This window comes from Lytechinus pictus, chromosome 5 (genome assembly GCF_037042905.1).
Source record: "Lytechinus pictus isolate F3 Inbred chromosome 5, Lp3.0, whole genome shotgun sequence".
NCBI lineage: Eukaryota > Metazoa > Echinodermata > Echinoidea > Temnopleuroida > Toxopneustidae > Lytechinus > Lytechinus pictus.
This window is the reverse complement of record NC_087249.1, coordinates 6,547,394-6,568,322: the sequence shown is the minus strand read 5'-3', so window position 1 is coordinate 6,568,322 and position 20,929 is coordinate 6,547,394. Positions and strand designations below refer to the sequence as shown.

At 36.2% G+C, this 20,929-nt stretch overlaps 1 protein-coding gene across 2 annotated transcripts in view; it reads left to right on the top strand.

Moving 5' to 3' along the window:
* LOC129262497 (unconventional myosin-IXAa-like) overlaps nucleotides 1-20,194 on the top strand; it is a 64,579-nt gene extending 44,385 nt beyond the window's left edge. For both annotated transcript variants that reach the window (XM_064099707.1, XM_064099708.1), the window contains 8 exons: nucleotides 1,016-1,201; nucleotides 1,949-2,099; nucleotides 3,258-3,515; nucleotides 4,999-5,233; nucleotides 6,110-6,241; nucleotides 6,768-6,894; nucleotides 13,834-13,979; nucleotides 18,930-20,194. In XM_064099707.1, the coding sequence (XP_063955777.1) occupies nucleotides 1,016-1,201; nucleotides 1,949-2,099; nucleotides 3,258-3,515; nucleotides 4,999-5,233; nucleotides 6,110-6,241; nucleotides 6,768-6,894; nucleotides 13,834-13,979; nucleotides 18,930-19,365 (1,671 nt within the window). In that variant the 3' untranslated portion in view covers nucleotides 19,366-20,194. The remainder of the gene's footprint in view (nucleotides 1-1,015; nucleotides 1,202-1,948; nucleotides 2,100-3,257; nucleotides 3,516-4,998; nucleotides 5,234-6,109; nucleotides 6,242-6,767; nucleotides 6,895-13,833; nucleotides 13,980-18,929) is intronic.
* Nucleotides 20,195-20,929: the final 735 nt, after the last annotated feature.

The following is a 20,929-nucleotide window of genomic DNA, read 5'->3' as shown; positions in this document are numbered from 1 at the left end:
GTATCTAACTCTTCCGGTGGGTGTTTCATAAAGCTGTTAAGAGCGACTTTAAGAATGACTGGTGAACCCTTCTTAGGAGCTCAATCGACATCAATGAAAATTTGGTTTATATCATTTACTACAAGAAACGATCACCAGTTATTCTTAAAGTCACTCTTAACTTCCGAACAGCTTCATGAAACGGCGCCCTGGACCCTGGAGTGCTACTGCATCATTTTCCTCCTTATTATCTTTTAAGTGGCATGCATAATGTAATTAAGAAAAAAATATCAATACCAATGGTACTCATCTCTTTTTCAAAGTTTGAAGGTGATTAGACTTTTCTCTGCATCTCTTGACCTCTTTGGCAAGAGATGATAATCTACATGTACATCAGCATAAACTGATCATCTTGTCAATCAAATCCTACAATTGGCTGGTTTCGAATATTTGTAGTATGTTTCCTATTGAACAAACTTCTTCTCTTTCAACCCCTTCTCTCTGTTCTTATCTTCATCTTCCTTTTTTGCCACCTCCTCCTCGCCCACCATCTTTTCATTTGTCTTCTCCACTTTCTCCTCTTCTGCATATTTCTGCCCCCTTCTCCATTTCCTTTCCCTCCTTTTCTTCTATCTCCTGCTCCTGCCCTCTTTCACCTCTTTTTTTCATCCTCCTCCTCCCTCCCTCTTTGCTCTCTTTTCCTTTATCCTCATCATAAACTTCCTTCTCCTCTTCACCTCCTCTCCTCTTTGTCCTCTTATTTTCATCCTCCTCGTCCTCTTGCTACTCTTCCTTCTCCTCCTGCCCCACTTCCTCCCCTCCTCTCCTCTGTCTTGTAATCTTTTTCTTCTTTCACCTCCTCCCCTCTATATTTATTATTTTCATCCTAAACTTCCTTCTTGTCCTCATCCTCCTCCTCCTCCCATCCCCTGCCTCTTCCACTCCTTGTGCGAATCATCCACCCTGTGTTTTTACTAGCATGTATATTGGGTAAACTAACCATTATCTGTTCTTTGTTTCATCATCTTCTCTACAGGATGGTAATGTCCATCTGCAGTACCGCCACCTGATGTCCAACTTTGAGCAGGTTCTTAGTATAGTAGCCAAGCAGTACGAAGATGCCAACAACACCACATTCCCCCTCACCCTTGGTATCAATGCGTTCCGGGGTTTCCTTGATGAATTCATGCATCAGTATAAACCATCGGATAACCGCAAAAAGGTATATTCACATTCTGATATCAACCCTTCCCCCTCTTAAATGATGATAATTACAATAATGTTAAGGATAATACTGTATCTGCAAAAAAGTAGGAAAGTGTATCATTGCCCCCCTCCTACATGTATATTCAGGGGGCTGTTTAGTAAAGACTTAGAACTATGGTACCTTTGCCATTGTTTTAATTACTATGGAACATTTCAGCGTGATTGGCTACCGAGTCCTTGTTACTATGGTAGTCGCTTTAATGACAAAGTTACCGTAGTTGTAATTCTTTATGAAACAGTCTTCTAATGAAAAAAAATGATGATAATGACGACAACGATGATGATGATGATGATGATGATATTAATAGAAGTAATAATGATGATGAATTATGATGATAATAATGATGGTGATGATGATGATGATGGTGATGATAGTGATCATAATGTTATAATAGTTATAGTAATGACAACATTCATAATCAATACCACCACCTACTTCACCAACAATAATATGATAATGATAATAATAATGCATATAGCATTTATGATGGGCTGATTATCTAGTTGCCTATTCAATGACACGCTATATATTACCCCGGCTGTAGCTCCAGCTGCTAAAGGCAATTGGCGCATTAAAGGAACTAATCCTGCCGGGTACCCATGCTAACGAAATTGGAGAAGTGGCATTGTTCTTGCTTTTGTGTCATTAAATGTTTGAATAAACTTACAATATTTACTATTCATGCTTTCATTATCTCGACAGGTGAAAGAACCAAAGAGAAAGAAGGAGAAGAAAGAAGAGGTCTTTGAACACGCTGGCCACAAGTTTCTTAGCGTTCAGTTGGGAATTCCCACTGCATGTGAAACGTGTACTAACTTCCTGTGGCTCATGGAAAAGGGCTATGTGTGTCAAGGTGAGACAATCAATGTTGTGAAGAATATTCACTCCTAACTGATCATGAACAACTGGCAGGTACATTGTATGTTTTTCCTGTGCCAAAACAAAATATGGCACCGAATTAGGCATCTTAGTGAAAGTCTGACAACCTCTCTGTAGGAATCCCTTAGCTCCTTTTCCTTTTTAATCATCTTATTTCAGCAAAGAGAGAACAATTTGGAATGCAGGATACTTGCTCTTAAAAAGTCACTGAGAGGGATTCCTGTTAAGATATCAGGCACAAGCTTTTCTTGAGGTGTTGTAGTGTGGTGTCCCGACAAAGAAAATACTCATAAGTTAGTTGATTTTCCCAAGGGTCATGGGTGATATTTTTGCGATCTGAAAGCGAATTGTGAGAACTGTTAAAAGATAGGTGCAAATTCATTTCTTTTGGAATTGTCAAGTGTTGGTATCTTGCTCAGGCAAGTGAAATACATGAAAGTATTTTGAGGGTTGAAAAAGTTACCATAAGTTTCATGTATTCTTTGTAGTATGTATGGATGGATGGATGGTTAGAGGAATGAAGGAATGAAAGGTTGGTTGATATGTTGGATGGTTGGATGGATGGATGAATGAATTGATGGATGGTTTGATGGACTCATAACTAGGTGTAGTATAGGTAATTATTTTATTGGTAATAATTGTAAGTTTAAATATTAAGTAATTCTGTAATTCACAAGTCTATTTTCTTTGTTTGTATTATATGTATTTTGTTTCCTTTATTGTAAAGCACATAGAGGAAACTTTCAGTTTATTATGCACTATATTAGAGAAGTGTTATTATTATTGTTATTTAGGGACGGGTGAATTTATGGATTGTTAGATGGCTGGATGGTTGGTTGGATAGATGGATGGATGTAATGAATGAATGGGTGGATGAATGGACGAAGGGGTGGATGGATGAATTGATGGATGGTTGGATGTATGAATGACATACTGAAAAAGTTCTATAGAATGAATGAATTATAGCACCAATATAATGAATGAAAACATGAAAGAATGAATGAACAATTGGATAATAATGAAACATTTCAAAGAAGAATATAATACATGGAAATGCAACCAAATGAAAAGGAGAACAGAAATAATGGAATACATCAAACTTATGTTTCTCTCTCATGTTTTACCCCTTCAGTCTGCAAGTACACCTGTCACAAGAAGTGTTGTTCAAAGTCCATTCAGGTCTGCCGTGGCAAGCCTCACGGGGTGAAAGGGATCGTGATCGGCGGCAGGTTAGAAGACTTAGTCAACGAGGAGATGCGTATCCCTGTCGTCCTTGAGCGCCTCATCACTACGGTGGAGGTCAATGGCCTCTATACAGAGGGTATTTACCGTAAACCTGGTCCTGCTGCAAAGGTCAAGGAACTAAAACACCTCATCAACAGTGAAGAAGGTAACTTTATAAACCAAACCTGGCTTCCATTATCTTGAGCCTATTCATAAAGCATTAATGCTTATGGTAACCTTACCAATTATGGCTACTACCGTGTAACAGGGCCAGGCAGCCAATGTCAATCAAGGTTTCCATTGTAGTTATTATTGTGGCAACTTTACCATGACGATAAATCTTAATAAAACGGGCCTCAGAGTAACAATTCATATAATTGTAATGCTTTTGGGGTTTCATAGTTTTGTAAAAGCAAGACAGAACAAAGAAAGTATGCATGAAAGAAATATAATGCTTATATTGCCAATTAGTGATGAGGGTGATGAGGATTATGATAGTGATGATGATGATGATGTGGAAGAGGTTCATCGTGGTGAAGGATTGAGTAGAAGAAATAACCAGTTGTCTCACGATGTATCAAACAATGATGATAGTGATGTTGGTGATAGTGATGATGATGATAGTGATGATGATGAAAATGATGATAATGATGCCTATTATGATGATGATGGTGAGGGTGATGATGATGATGATGGTGATGATGATGATGATGATGGTGATGATGATGATGATGATGATGATAATGATAATGATGCCTATTTAATATGATGATGATGGTGAGGGTGATGATGATAGTGATGATGATGATGATGGTGCTGCTGCTGCTGCTGCTGATGATGATAGTAATGGTGATGATGATGATGATAGTGATGATGGTGAGGGTGATGATGATGATGGTGATAATGATGATGATGATAGTGATAGTGATGATGATGATGGTGCTGCTGCTGCTGCTGATGATGATAATGATAGTGATGGTGATGATGATGATGATGATATGGTGGAGCGTTGTGGCCCAGTGGATTAGTCTTCGGACTTTGAAACAGAGGGTCGTGGGTTCGAATCCCAGCCATGGCGTAATTTCCTTCAGCAAGAAATTTATCCACACTGTGCTGCACTCAACCCAGGTGAGATGAATGGGTACCCGGTAGGAAGAAATTCCTTCAATGCTTTGAGCGCCTAGGTAGCCCAGCTAAAGCCGGGGTAATAATAATAGCAGGGCCCGCTGGGAGAACAGTTTTCGGAACTGAAGCGGCTTCCCTGGGTAAATATACCTGTATTATTATTATTATTATTATGATGATGAAAATGATAATGATGCCTATTATGATGATTATGATTATGGTGAGGGTGATGATGATGATGATGGTGATGGTGATGAAAATGATGATGGTGAGGATGATGATGGTGATGATGGTGATTATGATGATGATTATGGTGAGGGTGATGATGATGATGATGGTGATGGTGATGATGATGAAAATGATGATAATGATGCCTTTAATGGTGATTATTGTGAGGGTGATGATGATGATGATGATGGTGATGATGATGATGGTGATGATGATGATGACGACGATGATGATGATGATGACGATCACCATGAGAATACCAACCAACATCATTCATATCTTTTCCACATCCACAGAGGTTGATAACATAGACTTCAACAACTACAGTGTATTAGTGATTGCACAGGTCTTGAAGTCTTTCTTCAGGGAAATGCCAGAGCCTCTATTGACATATCAGCTCTATGAGGAGTTCCTGCGAGCCACAGAGATTGTTGATAAACATGAGAAGCTACAGTCATTACAGAGTAGTATAGAGAAACTGCCGCTAGAGAACCATGACGCTCTGGAGAGACTAATATTTCATCTTGCCAGGTGAGACACATATACATGTATTAATACAAGAAAACTGTTTGCCCTGATTAAAAATATAACTGAAGACTAAATTAAGAAAAAAAGTTTATATCACATACCTACCAACCAGTAAGATTTTATCAGATGTAGTATGATTTTTTTTTCACACAAAATGTCAGAATAAAGCAAATGTCAGATTTTTAAAAGTATGTAAACTACCCACTGCATTATTCATATAAGAGTAGGGGGAAACCCAGGTGTAGTGGTTCACCTGCATTCCCCCAATCAACCATATCGGGAGGAGAGACCTGCGGGTCACAGTGATTCATTTCGCTTTTCGCCTCCCAGGCACAGGTGACGCCAAAACAAAATAATAACAACAACAAAAATAATAATACTTCTAGTGTGTAATTGCCCAAAGTAAGATTTCAATTTCTTTCAATAGGACTGTTACATTTTGAAAAGTTGGTACATATAATATATCAAATTGCATATATCAGTAGTTGAGATAATGGATTGGTTAGTATAATAGGCATTCTTGGTTACTCACATTAGTTTATTGACTTTCCATTGTACTTAGTCTGAAAACATTTTATTCAATGATAAGGTCAAGGAGAAAAGCATATCTCTTTGTAGACTTAGTTTGGATGTTGTTGAAGAAAGATTTCACTCATTAAATGAAGAGGATGCTTTGAGTATGTTTACAATTCATGAATATTCACATAGCAACAAACTTGAACATACATGTATTTTTCTACAGAAATGCATCCATTTTATTCCTTCTTAGGGAAACAGGTAAGCATTTCCGAAAGTAATTATTGGAGATGGGAGGGGTACATAATCTAGCAAGTTAATGTCAGTGATTTCATCACAACTTCTTGATTCTTCCTCCTTCAGGATCGCGGAGAACGAGAACTCCAATAAGATGTCAGCCAGTAATCTTGCCATTGTCTTTGCTCCGTGCATCTTGAAGAGTAATAAAGCCAGCAACGCCTGGGAATCGTTGCAAGATGTAGAGAAACAAGCACAGTGAGTATCAATGCAAAGATCAAGTTTCCTCTCGGGCCCTGTTACTATAAAGTCACTTTGGTAACTGCCATGGAATCCTTGATTTTGATTGGCCGTTGAACATTGTTACCATGGTAGTTACCATTGGATGGCAAAACTACCATTTATAGTAAAAACTTTTAAGCAATAGTCCCTTGATGTGATTTTAAATAGTTGAAAAAATTGTTTCAAATTGACGTCCAAAGTTTGTTTATAACCGCACCTAAGAAATGGTTTTTGCTGTTAAGCAATTAAAATCCCCATATTAGTAAAAGATTGGCCAAATTTTTGCTAAGAATCATCTGCACTATACACACAAAATCATCCTAACCATTACAGCTTTTATTTGTAATAATATCATGATTGTGTGTGTATATGAGAGGGGAGAGGGTATTCAAAGATCGATAATAGGTGACAGCTAAACAGTTCAAATAGATTATTCACCAAATCGGTTGTTTTATCTCCAATATCAGAATAAATATATGTATGCCTCTGATTTGCTTTGTAGATGTCTTGAGATAATAATCCATGAGAAAATGTTGAAGATGAAAAGGGCTCTGCATGATATATCAACTCTAGAACGAGCATTCAACTCTGCTTCAATGCATCTAACAGATCTACGCAACTCACTACATGTAAGTATACACCATTCATACACTTTACAGTTACTCTGCCTTAATCCTCATTCACATGTGGTAAAACTATGTTCAGCAAAACATTTCAATGTTAAATATGTCAAGACATATCACCCCCCTTGTGTTAATGAAAAAAAATGCTTATTGTACACTTTTTAGAGGTAAGAATTTATAAATTATAAGTCTAGTGTGGAAAAGGTGGTGATATCACTGTAAATCAATTTCATAGTGTCATAGCATGTTTTATATGATTTCTTGATGAACTCATTAATTACATCATGAGCCACGTTGAATGATGTCATGAGTTTGACTCCACTACTCCGTACAGGCTATTTTCAGCCAACCCTTTTCCAAGAATCTGATTGGTTCCCAGTTTTTACCCCTAAAATGTGTGTTTTTTTACCCCTAAAATCGTGTTTTTAAAATCTCAATGACTTTTGTACATGAAATTGTTGCGGTGGTGTGTTGTTGATATTTTGTGCCTTGGGTGAATGAGACTTGATGATGGCCAAAAGGAAGCAAGTGCCAGTTTGAACACTGCTGTCTTGCCTGATATATCGCCTAGCAGGATGTCCTTCAGTGATATTTTGCAATGTCTGAGTGAGCCTATGCAATGGATAGAAGGAAGAAAGTGCCAGAAATGACTGTCCTTTAAACATGAAATACATCTGTCATTTACACAAACTTCAGTTGAACACCATGGTTTTCACATTTCATCATAGAGAAAACAATAAGCGGGAAAGCAGCTATGAAAAGATGCATAGCGCTTATTGTACGTAGCAGGATGCATTTGACAAGGTACTTATTATTGTCTTGATGACAGGAAATTGATAAATAATGACATCATTGATAACTTTGTTCATATCCCATGATGACACAGTGCTATTCATTTTCTGCATTGTTATGGGATACATACAATGTAATTATGTTGTGGTTAACTCAGAATTCCAAGAAATGCACTTTGATTACTGATTCTGAAACTCCCTCATATTGTAGTAATAGACAAGCACCATCTGATTGTTTTTATTTTGGGGGACCAACATGTGATTTGATGACTAATTTTGAGGTTAGATTTCATTTAATTTTCTGCTCGTACTTGAAACAGTGTTGTAAATATGGTACAATCAACTTTGTTTTCGAACTTTGGGAAAAAAGAAACTAACTTTGTGGTTGTACATGTATATTCGATTGCACCATGAGATCATCATTTTCTAAATTAGTTGATACTCATATCCTGGATTTAGGGTTGAAAATATGAATACCATTGTATTGTATTTCCTTTAAATCTTAACTTCTATTTCCAGAGATACTTTCGTGGCTTAGTAACTGGAATCTGGGAATATTTTGTTTCGAACAAATTGAATAACACTGGCTTTACACTATTTTATCACTAATTGCACCCAGTATGTCTATGAATATTTCATGGGTATTTGTTTGTTGTTATTCGCAAGATAATACATGTTTTACTCCCCATTCCTATTGCAGGAGAGGTTAAAATACTTTTTCTTCCACCAAATTTGTCACTTTCCAGCTCGGAAAATAATTGATAATTGTTTTAAACATTAGCATCCTCTTTTAAATGTAGATCAGGTCTCTGTAACATGGGAGGTTAGCAATCAATTGCTTTATGTACATGACAATAACCAAGATCCATGTTGTTGGCACATTTTGTTCAAAACACTGACTGATCAACAATGGGAAATGTTCTTGCATATTTGTGATCCATCCTCACAAACTTTTATTTTGTGGGGACTTTGGATTGTTGCGTAAAACTTCTTGGGCCCATTTCATTAAGGACTTGCAACTGTTGTAACTTTGCCATAATGGCAACTACCATGGTAACAGGGTTCAGCAGCCAATCACAATCAAGGTTACCATGGTAGTTGCCATAATGGCGAAGTTACAACAGTTGCAAGTCCTTTATGAAACGGGTCCCTTATCTTTCAATTTAGAGATTTGTTTCCAAGCCTTACTGAAATTCTGATATTTGATGTCCTGAGAGTAAATTAATCAATGTTGTTAATTTCCATGTTTGTTTTGAAAGTTAAGCTATCTACATGTAATAGCAAAATGGTCCTGATGGTCTGGGTGAATTAGAAAATTCTGCATTCTTTAGCATTTGAAAGTTTAAATACTTTGATATGATATGATATGGCAAAGTTCAGCAACATTTTCATGGTGTTTATACTGTATGCGGTGAGACAAATCGCACCATTTATTCTAATACATGTTGTATCATACCCTTCAAGTCTAATTTATTTCAATGGAAATTTTCATGACATCATGATAACATTATGGTCTTATGACTCATGTCACATGATGTCATAATGATTTCATTATTACATCATGAGTCATGTTGAATGATACCAGTAGTTACCCCACTCTGGATATAAAATTGTTTTGCATACTTAGTTTTATTTTTCATTATACTTTTTTTTTTAAACTTTGTTGTTCCACATTTTTGGTAGCCTTTGCATCAGGAGAAAAGGTTGTTAACTCTTGCATAATTTTTATTTATGTACTTCAGTCATGTATCTCATTGACTTTGTACACATTTTTAAAATAGCTTTGCTTGTTTTACCATGTCTAAAACAGCCTTAACCCTCACTTACATGTACCTGGGCTATTTTGAAAGCTTGAATTCTGGAGGGGGGGGGGGCATCAAGATCTCAGCTACGGAAGTAGAGAATGGCATAATCTATGCACTTGCATAGGTAAATTACACTAAAATCATATATTTTATTTAATGTGAATTAATTATACTAATTTATTTGTGAAAATAATACTTTTTTGCTCTAATTCAAGGAATAAACTCCTAGAAAGCTGAAGTGATCAAATAACTGTATTTAATGCAAAATCATGGACATTGCCTCTTGTAAAGTTCTTCAACATTTTGCCATTCGTTGATCAATATAGATACAGTAGTTTGGATCTATCAGATAAGAATGTTTTTCTTTCCTTTTCCTGGCTTTGTACTACCCATCCTGCTTGATACCAGCATATACATCTGATTTCTCCTGATAATTACTCAGGGTTTCATTTAGTTTGCAGAGTTGTGCCTATTTTCTGGGGATTATGTCATTAAAAAAATGGTCAATAATTTCCACTCTTAATTGCGATAAGCCCCCATCCCAACAACAACAACAAAAATGCCTAATTGCTCATGAAAGTTTTCATAAGTGATGTCCATGGATACGTGTGCATTCTCAGGCCTTGATTTGGCAATTGACTTTTCAAAAGAACTCAATTTTTTTTATTATTACATTGATTTGATTGAAATAATGTTATAAATGGGGGACATTTTAAAGGTATAAAAGGCAAATGAAAGAGGGAATTGAGGCCATTCAATACATGTTGGGCATCCATGGCCTTGAATATCTTTGGATGGTGGGGGAGTAACAAGGTCAAAATACAAAACATCAAGGTTATAGAGGTCAATTTCATTAAAACAATCCCATTCTCACACTGGTTCCATGACATTTGCTCCTGCAACAATTCGTCCATTGGAAAATCAAACATAAAACTTCACCTCCAAAACTAAATAAACCTTCATATTTATCTTTACATTATTCTGAACCAAAAGCTATGTTGTGTCACCCTCACACAACCTTCAGCAGCCAAAAAATTAATCAATTTACTCTTGGCTCGCATCATATAGGAGTGATGATAATCTAATCTGTTTAGTGTTTTGATTCATTTTGTCTTCAAAACTGTAATCTGAAAAGTTTGAGTAATATATTTTAGATTTGGCAATGGTGGAGGTATGTGTGATGTTAAGAAACTCTCTTTTGCCAGTCATTTCCCCTTTATGCATGCCCATTTATGGCAAGCCAGAGAGTTGCATGGGATACTTTGCATTTTTAAAGACATTACCATAAAAGTATAATTTCCGAACCAGACCTTGTATGTTTTCCGTATTTCTGAGGCCACATGTTTAATGACATTCCCAGGTAGTCAGGACAGCCATACTAGCTTCTACATTGGAATTAGATATGTTTTAGTTTCTGTTGTATACACATTCTATTTCCTTGAAATCAAGTAAATAATATCCCCGATTTCAAGGAACATAATTATGTTTTACCATCAATTCAAATGCGATATTGAATAAGTGCAGATACATAGCATCAAGTTAATTGTTGGTAATTCTAATTTCACATTTTTACTTTCAATACATCTTCTTTAAGAGAGAAAGCAAAAGCTGTTATGATATTTATTTCCTGATATTGCAATTAATTTGGCTGAAGATCTGAGAAGGGTGCATGTATCTATTATAATACTTGGGGGCTATTTCATAACACTGTCCATAAAGTTACATGCATGAATGACTTGAAGGAATGGAATATGAGGTGCCAAAATGGGAGCCCAAATGTTTTTTTTCTCAAGTTTAAGCAAAGTTTGAAAATATTTATGAGAATAATAATAATTCTTAATAGATGCATAACACCTACAGGTCTCTCTTCCTGAGGGAAATGGGAAATATGGTTATTGTAGATTTAATAATTAAACATTTATAAATACATTATAAACATCAAAGAATATCAAATCATAGATTAAAACTAACTTGGTTTATTTTGAAAGAGGTGGGTTTTTATAGCTGGGTAATTATTAGAATGTGATCTAAAATGTGGCAAATAATATACTGAACACAATAGTAATAAAGACGTCTGTGTATTTTTTTTTCTAAGTGCATTCATCAAATGTTAGATAATTTGATTGAAAGTGACCAATGCACCAACATGGCTTGCCATACACCAGCCAGTTGTAAAGTCATGCATAACCTGATGCCAACATCACATACATGTAGTATGGTTGCACAGATTATATTATCTGTGTTTTATAAAATGCTAACTTTGTACAGATACACTCCTTCTGAATATGGAGTTTGATCAACTTTGTATGGATTCATGCATGGGGGAGCATTTCATGAAAAGTCTTGTCCATGATTTACATGGACTTATCTTCTCTTAGCCAATCAGATGCAAAGATTTCAGTAGCTTATAACAATTTTCAGTGAGAATCACCAACAAATCTCTTCACCATGAAATGCTCTCCATGGGGACCATTTTCATGAATATTATCAGTGATTTTCACTTTATATATGAAAATTTGCTGTGAGCCAATCAGATGCAAGGATTTTGTCAGTGAAAATCTGAAAAATATCTGTTCATAAATTGCTTGATCCCACATGTCTAGCATTGGGCAGTGTCTGTCTAAAAAAAAAGAGAAAGCGGCCATTTCCTTGTTAGTACATCAACAATAGAAAGGGGCATAACAGGAAATGGTGGGGAATGTGAGACCAGCGAAAAGAACTCTGCAATGTACGTAATCTTATTATCCAAACTGGGACAGAAAGTATAAATTGAGGAAAACAACGAATAAGAAAAAGTGTTTAAGCTTTCATAAGGAATTTAACGTTAAGTTGTACAAACACTGACTATTTACATTTTAGTTGAATATAAAAGAAGGAGGATTGTGAAGAAGGGGGGAGATATTAGAATAAAAATGGATGTAGGGGGAGGTAGAAGGGTGAGTAGAAAGAGAAAGAAAACAAAAAATATGGAGAGAAAGAGAGAGAGAGGGGGATCAAGGGGTAGGGGGGAGGGAGAAAGAGAGTGGGTAGCAGGTGGGGGGGGGGGGGGTAAAGAGAAAGTGGTTTCAATTTTATTTTGTATTGTAGTTGTTAGTTATGAATAAGAATGATGCATTGTGTGTGTGTGTGTAAGGGTGTTTGTGTGCTGGTGGTGGAGGGGGGAGGAGGGGGGCATGCCATCATCCTTGTAATTTGGTGTACTCCCCAAGAACGCATGAATTCAATCCAGAGGACTACTGTACCTTGTACGTAGGTGTGTTTAATACCGTTACCAGTCGATGCAACGACAACAGGAAGAGGATGTGTGCGCTATCACAATGCGATATAGGCCTGCCTAACCATCATCAGATCTAGAGAAAATGTGCAAATAATAGTCCGGTCATGTGACCTTCACTTTAGGAAGGATGTGTTGTGCCGAAGAGAGGAAATATTATCTGGTAGTACTAGTAGGACAAGGTATTAAGCGAGGCGGCATTTTATATGATTCAGTGTTTCATCGTTGGTGATGGTCTAAGCACTCAGTGGTAGTAATCGAGTGTGGGTGGCTGACTGGCTGATCATCAGTTTAGACCTCTTGTGCATGTCATGTGGGAGAATACTGTATGGAAGGTCGTTGGTTTACTGCTGGAAGACTTCCAAAGAATTACATCTATCATGTAGAGGATTGTGTCACATGCCAGGAGCTTTTGCTTGTTCGACGCAAGCTTATTCTGAATCTATCTGTTTCTATTTGAGCTAGCCTCGTGATGGAGTCATTGTTATAACTCTTTCTATGAGATTGATGATCTTGGAATATCATTATATCCATCAATGCTTATGAAGTTGCATTCTGAGGATAAAGGACATATTTGGAATTCGTACAACTGGTTTTGCCGCTTTCACTTCGCAAAAGATTCTTTATGTAGAGTGTGTAATGGAGTTGGGGAAATAATTAATCAAGACGTTCCCCCAACAATGTGATTTTTTTTATGAGGAAAAATAATCAGAAAAGCATTGTGTAATATCACTGTGTGGTCATTGAGTGCAATATACAGAGAGTGGATTAAACAGTAACCATGGGTTCTTCTGGCAGTAAACACAAAAAACCTAAGAAGTCGAGTTCAAAGGTCAATGGGGAGGTCGGCAATCAGGCCAACGGCAAGGTTGAAGAGACGGCCAACGAGAATGTCAACAACTCCGAGGAGATCTGTCTGACAGACGACGAGAGCACGGACCATAAGGTCCTCAAGAAAGCCCCGAACAAAAGCGGCAATCGGAAATTGAACAAAGGCAATAAGTTGAAACAACGTCAACAGACTAAACATCACGGTTCTACGCATTCTATTCCTCCCCCCTCCCCTGAAATGCAGATCAAAGTTGTTGTGGACCCGTCAGCGGACTCGGGTCACCCGCCCTCGACGGGCTCGGTAGGGGCTGAGAGTATCAACTCGTCGGAAGGAGGCCATGAACTGGAGAACGTGCTCACGGAACAGATGATGACATTACAGAGGGAAAAGTGAGTTCTTTCTTATTTTTGCAGTGCTCTTGCTTTATTTTAGGGGCTATGTGTTGTTCTAAACCTTTGGAATGATGAAACTTGTTCCATCTTTAACAAACCATGATTACTGTCAGCCTACCCTTAGGTGCTCATTGAATAACTTTTACCTAAAAGGCAAAAAGAAGCTGCTGAAAACTGCTTATCTAATAAAAGAGAGCCAATGGAGTAAATTATAAAGTCAAAAAGGGGCCTAAGCTTTCGATCCTAGCAGAATCTTCGTCGGAGGCAAAATGACAAACATATAAAGTGCATTTTTTTACATTCCTGACATTTGACTTGCATGACTGAAAAAAAAAAATCATTGGATGAAATAATGAGTGCTGCTACAGTTTTACACCAGCTTGAAAATAATGTGACTTGAACACTGGACAACACCTTTTTATTCCCCTTTTGCTTTAGTAAGCAAAGTTTAGAAAAGTTTGTAACAAAATAAATTTTCTAAGGTTGACTGTAGTTGTGGTTTATGTCAAAAATTATGTTTTAAAGGTTTCCATTTTTCTACATTTAACCCCCTATTAAACCCATTTGCTATTGCTAACATATTTTGCATGTTGTTTGTTTGAAGGTACATGTATTGTAAAATACACAAAATGAACATTACTTTTTTTGCTTTTAATTATTGATTTGCTAAACATTTCTGTCTGCAATGTTAACATGAATTTAACAACCATGCACTGATCTCATTCACTTAAAGGACAAGTGCACCCCTACAACAAGTTGATTTGAATAAAAAGAGAAAAATCCAACAAGCATAATGCTGAAAATTTCATCAAAATTGGATGTAAAATAAGAAAGTTATGACATTTTAAAATTTTGCTTAATTTCCCAAAACAAATATATGCACATCCCGGTCGGTATGCAAATAAGGGATCTGATGACATCACACACTCAATATTTTCTTTTGTACTGTATTATATGAAATATTCTAATTTTCTCCCCATTGTCATGTGAAACAAAGTTTCATTTCTCCCTGAACATGTGGAATTAGCATTGTTTACATATTATGGTTTAGTAAGTTGCTTCTTATTGTCAAATCTGTAAAAAGTGACATTTTTGTACAATTCAAACAATAAAAAACAAAGGAAATAGTGAGTGAGGGACATTGATTCTCTCAGTTGCATATGATTAAATTGTGCATATCTATTTTGTGAAAAATAAGCGAAACTTTAAGTGTCATAACTTTCTTATTTTACATCCGATTTTTAAGGAAATTTTCAGCATTATGCTTGTCAGATTTTTCTCTGTTGATTCAAATCAACATTTTTCTGAGGTGGACTTGACCTCTAAGTAATTTATTGAACATGTTGTATGTAGGTTGTGATCTGTAAAAATCAACGGTCTGTTCACTTTTGGTGTGACCGCAAATAGGACTGCTACCATATTTAAATTAAAAGCACAGAAATTGTAACTCATATGTTTCGGAGTATAATTTATAGGGTGTTCCCACTTTTGACAGCAATAGTAATGGGCCATCCAAGTCAGCTGTTTTAGTGAGATTACCAAGAGATGTGTTATCTCTCTGGATGGCACCGATAATGAAGAGGATGTTTGTCAAATCTGTGTCATTTGGATCTCCATCTGGAAGTGACCCATAGTGGCTGTACTTTCATAGTGGAAACATTAGGTGGTTTCAAACCGCCTTGATCGCAAGAATCCCCCTTGAATTACGAGAACTTTTTCAGGCTCTCGAAAATACTCAATACTAGTAATTATTTTGCATTCACACCGCCCTGAAACGTACCCTTTGGGGAACGTTCTGAAAGTTCCCATAGGCGCAAGGTTTAAAATTGCAATCTAAGCAGCCACCCGCGGTGCCCGTGTCAAACTACATGCTGGGCTAAGCAAGTTTAAAACCCTTTCACACTGCCAAAATACCTGCAACCTTGGAAATATCCCTGTAAAAGTTCTTGTAATTTTGACTAGTTCCTATTTTCTTGGGGGATATTACGCGTAATTTGCTTTCACACTGCCAAAATTACCTAGTACTTTCTGATCAGGGTGAACTTGATCAGGGCGAAATTCCCTATAAAAAAATACCTGGAACTTATGAACTTCGAGGCGGTCTGTAACCACCTATTATCAAAGTTCAGATAAATACACCTTGATATATAATGGCTACTTTAATGGAATTCTCAACTTCTGTGATTTTCGAAACCCATGCTAAATGATGGGTCCTTTTTATTTTTTGAGCAAAGTTTGAAACAAACAAATTGAGTCAAGGTTTTAGAAATAATAACCCAAAGTTGCAGAAAGTCCTGACACAATCATGATGGATTGCCATTCGAGAATTTCTGTTTTTTAAAGGAGCAAGTCCACAACAAAGCAATTGTAAAAATAGAGAAAAATCAAACAAACATAAGGCTCTAAATTTCATTGACATTTTAATGTGAAATAAGAAAGTTGTGACATTTTCAAAGTTGTGCTCCATTTCTCCAAACATGTATATGCACATCCTTGTTGGTATGCAAATGAGGGAATTCCAACCGATGACATTGCCTACTCACAATTTCTGTTTCTATTTTACTTCATGAAATATCTTAATTACCTGTACTTCCTCTTGAATTGGAGCAAGATTTGATTCCTCTTTGAATAAGCAGGATTTCTGTTGTTGCAACTGACTGTGGTTCAATAAATATAGATCCTTCCTTGTCCAATCTGTACAAATTTTTATAAAATATGTATTTGATATGATAATATGCAAAAGAAATAGTGAGTTTACAACATTTCCATATTACCCAAGGATGTTTTGCATAAAGCTGTTGTGTGAAAATAAGCATAACTTTATTATGGCATAGCTTTCTTAATTTATGTCTGATTTTGGTGAAATATTCACATTACGCTTCTTAAAAAAACACTTTCATATATTTAATAAAATCATTTTTTTGTTGGAGTGTACTTAAAGGGCAGGGCAAGTACATTCATATCTGAATACTCTTAATAAATATCTCCAGTTTCAAACCTGTGCTATTAATAACCAATTAGTCTTATTGTGAAATGTATGCTGGGTTCACAAATAAGATGATTATAATTTTTACCGTGTGTTGTTGTCTTTATATTGACTTAGCTCATTAAGCTGGATGCAACAATGGTAACTTTTTTCACTCTTCCACTGATTTGAAATTTAAAGGGGAAAAAACACATCTATTGCTCAAACGATATGAGTAGTTTTGTCAAGTACATGTTGTGTAGCTGTATTACAAAGTCATATCATATACTTAATGTACAATGCTTGCATGATAAATATGTTCATTCTTTGAGGAAACAAACAAAATTTGTGGTAAAGCATTATATTTCTACTTGGAGTGGTTTACGCTGTGCATGTTTGTTGGGAAAAATAGATTTATAATGAACTTTCACTTTTCTTTTTGTTTATGGCTTTACACTGACCTCATTTGATTTTTTTCCTCAGTCATGTGGGTATTGCATGTACATGTAGATACAAGTTTCAGTCTGTGAAGTATTGGGTAAATACAAAAACATTTCCCATTGGCCGACTTACCGCCTTTTCTGAATTTGTTTGAAAGAAATTGAATTTTAACCAGTCTGAGCTTTTGATTGAATGATTTTCCTACATTTTCAAAAATTACTTTTTACTGCATGCTCCATGTTGAAAAGTTGGGGAAATTTTGCATTGGCATTGTGTACAGGGATAGCCCCCCCCCCCCCCCCATGATTTAGTAAAAACTTACATAAAAAAGAGGAAAGAAGAAGAAGAAAGAAAAGATTTTTTTTTAAAAGGGAGGAAAAAAAAGAAGGAAGAAGAAATTAAAAAAAATTAGCATGAGACATGTTCAGTAGCTCTATAATACAGGAGAGTCCATAAATCGATCAAGAAAAAGAAGTGACATCATTTTTAGATTGTCTTGCTTCCCTTATAAAAAAAAATAGATGGTGCTGTCCCTGATTGTAATACATATACGGTTTGGTGGAGGTATAACTTTTCACACGTTTTTCAGAATAAAGAGAGATTCATTTCAGAGTTTGTGTTATTATTTCATTCAAGAGATTATAAAAGTTGATATCTTAAATAGCTTATTTTAAAAGGGCTTTGGAAGTATAATAATATATGTATATATTATGCAGAAAATGGCATGGATAGAAAACTATATGTATGTCTATGCTGTGGATTATTTTGGATCTTTTCATTGGTATACACTTTATTGGAATTTTCATAAGGGGAGGGATGGGAGTGGGATGGAGTACAAAGATCTTTTTTGATTTCATAAATCCCCATGGAAATTCTCTATTACTGTCGAAGGACTTTGCTATTTCAAATTTTCATCATTTTTGTCAGTATATCCATGCCATTCCATTTCATTTTAAGTGAAAAATATTACATTCCCATGTACATGTGGTATGTTGTATTTCTTCTTTCATTATTACAATGTATCTTAGATCTGAGACCTTTTTCATGAAAACTATTGTAAGTTTGGCATTATTTTAACTTCCATGGAAATATTGATCGTGATTGGCTGTTGAGCTGTGTTACCATAGTTACCATAGCTGTATCTCTTTATGAAACAGGCCCCAGAATGACTTTGCTAGACATTCCAGTTGTTATTCTTGAAGATCTCTGAAAATAATCACTGTTCCTGATTTTGAATTTCTCTTAAATTGCTTTGCTAGATTTCATACTTGTGATATATGATAGTGTGTAAAAGATGTTTCTTTCCATATTCATGTTGAATACATGTTATTATATTTAATCCTGCAAACAATTAGAACCAAGTTGTCTTTAAATCCCTCTACAAAGCTTATGTGAATTCCAGATTTCAGTAATCACAGGTTACAGACCAAAGGTAGGTCAATTGCAAATCAATTGTATAACAGAAAGACAGATCCTTTCCATGCCTGTTTATCATAAATTTCCTTTTTAAAACAAATATCTGTTCTCTCTCTCTCTTCTAGGCGTGATCTGACGGCTGACCTTTCAACTCTGAACGTTGGTCCTATAGCCAGTGAGGATGATAACTTCAGTGCGGACGATCTGGACGCATCCAGCGTTGATGACTTGGACTCCGGCATCCATCATGATCGGGTGTCCTTCGACACGGTTGCCTCCCCTTCCAAGCTGAGTCATCTGAACAAGAACCGTGCACCGAAGCAGAAGAAGCGTCCCCCGGCCCGCTACTCCATGCTCCTGGGACAGGACGAGGTGGAAGCAGCACCCGCTCCCTCCTCCTCCTCTGCGGCATCGGAAAGCAAGGAGAAGCAACCAGAGGCACCGCCTCCCCAGGAGAAGATAAAAAAGAAACGAGGATCCAAGGAAAAGAAACAGAAGAAAAAGGGGAAATACAACAAGAAAACTGACGCCAAACTGGACGATTCGGTGGTTGAAGTTTGAGGGATGGTTTGTGAGGTCTTGATGATTCAAGATACTATGTAAAGAAGCTTCCCCTAGACCTTGCGGATTGATTGATTGAGTGTGTGAACAAATATGTGCGAGGACAGATCTGAGATATTATATGCCCATCGTATTTGACAGTCCTTTCTAATTTCCTGATGATTTGTGTATATCTCATCTTACTGCAACTCATTTATCCTCAAGCCAAATACATGTCTTTGTTTGTCTCCAGATTTGATCCCACATCTCCAGAAGAAAGATTTTTGACTTTTGAAGCGAACCTTTCCCTTCTTCTTCTTCGAGAAGTGACATGTGAAATATACAGTATTCCAACTCAGATGAAAATCATGTATACCCATGCTGTATCAGTATTATTGGAGACACCAACAGATATTCTTATTTTTAAAGAAAGCATAATTTTATGAATGATACTTACTACATGTATGTTGCTAATTAATGCTTACGGTACTTGGTTTACTTAGTTGTTTAAGCTTGAATCATACAACTGTAACCCTTTGGCCCATATTCTGAAGTCGGGTTTAAAGTTGTGGTTTAAGTATGGATAGCCAATTGTTACATAAATCACTAACAGTAGAGATATCATATTTCAGCTCATTTGGCTCTCAAATCATTCATAATTGTCTAGGAAGTATAAATAGATGATTGTCTTCACCATCGATGAATCAGGAAAGAGCACAGTAAACATAAGAAACATACAACTTAATACAAATTTTGATACTTTTGGCTTCCCATAATTTTAGCACAGAGTTAGACCATGGTTAAACCTGACTTCAGAATACAGGCCTTTGAACTTGAATTTCATTTTTTTTTTTATTCATGCTTCATCTAAGATTAATACAATACCAAGGTGATTCAATATTAAGCTTTCTTTCAAGCTTGTATCTTTTATATTGAAAAACTCAAAATTGAATGGGCATGGATAGAAAGTGAATTCACATGGACATGTGTTTTGAAAACAAAGGTCCTTTGTAATCTAACAAAGTGACACATGTATATTTTGATAACATAATAGCCAGATGTATGAAATTGTATGTGGACTAAGCTTCAACATACATTTTTCATAAACATAAAAATCAATTGAACCCCATTTTGAATTTCAATAGAGCATTCCAGTTTGGAGTCATTGAACCTATAGAGTATGATGTCATCAATTTCCTTTTTTTGCATTTCAGCATTATAAATAACATTTTGGTAGAGCATTAAAAAAAATCTCCAAAACTCCAAATTGAGGGGAATTGGTCGATGGGGGCCCAAGATATGACCACACGAAAAGATAATTAGCCCCATTAAAATCAAGTTAGTATTGGTCTTGTTCGAAGTGCTATGAACCAAGCTAATAATACAGGGGGCTAATTGTATTTATGAAGTCGTATGTTGGGCCCCTTTGGACCGATTCCCCCCGAATTTGGGTCATTGTATTTTTTCGTAATGCTTCTCCCTGGTATGGTGTAAAAACTGCTGAAATGCAAAAAAAAAAAAAAAAGATTTTTTGTTGTTGTGATCATCACTTCATTAAGTGTTAAAACCCACTTCAATCATGCAC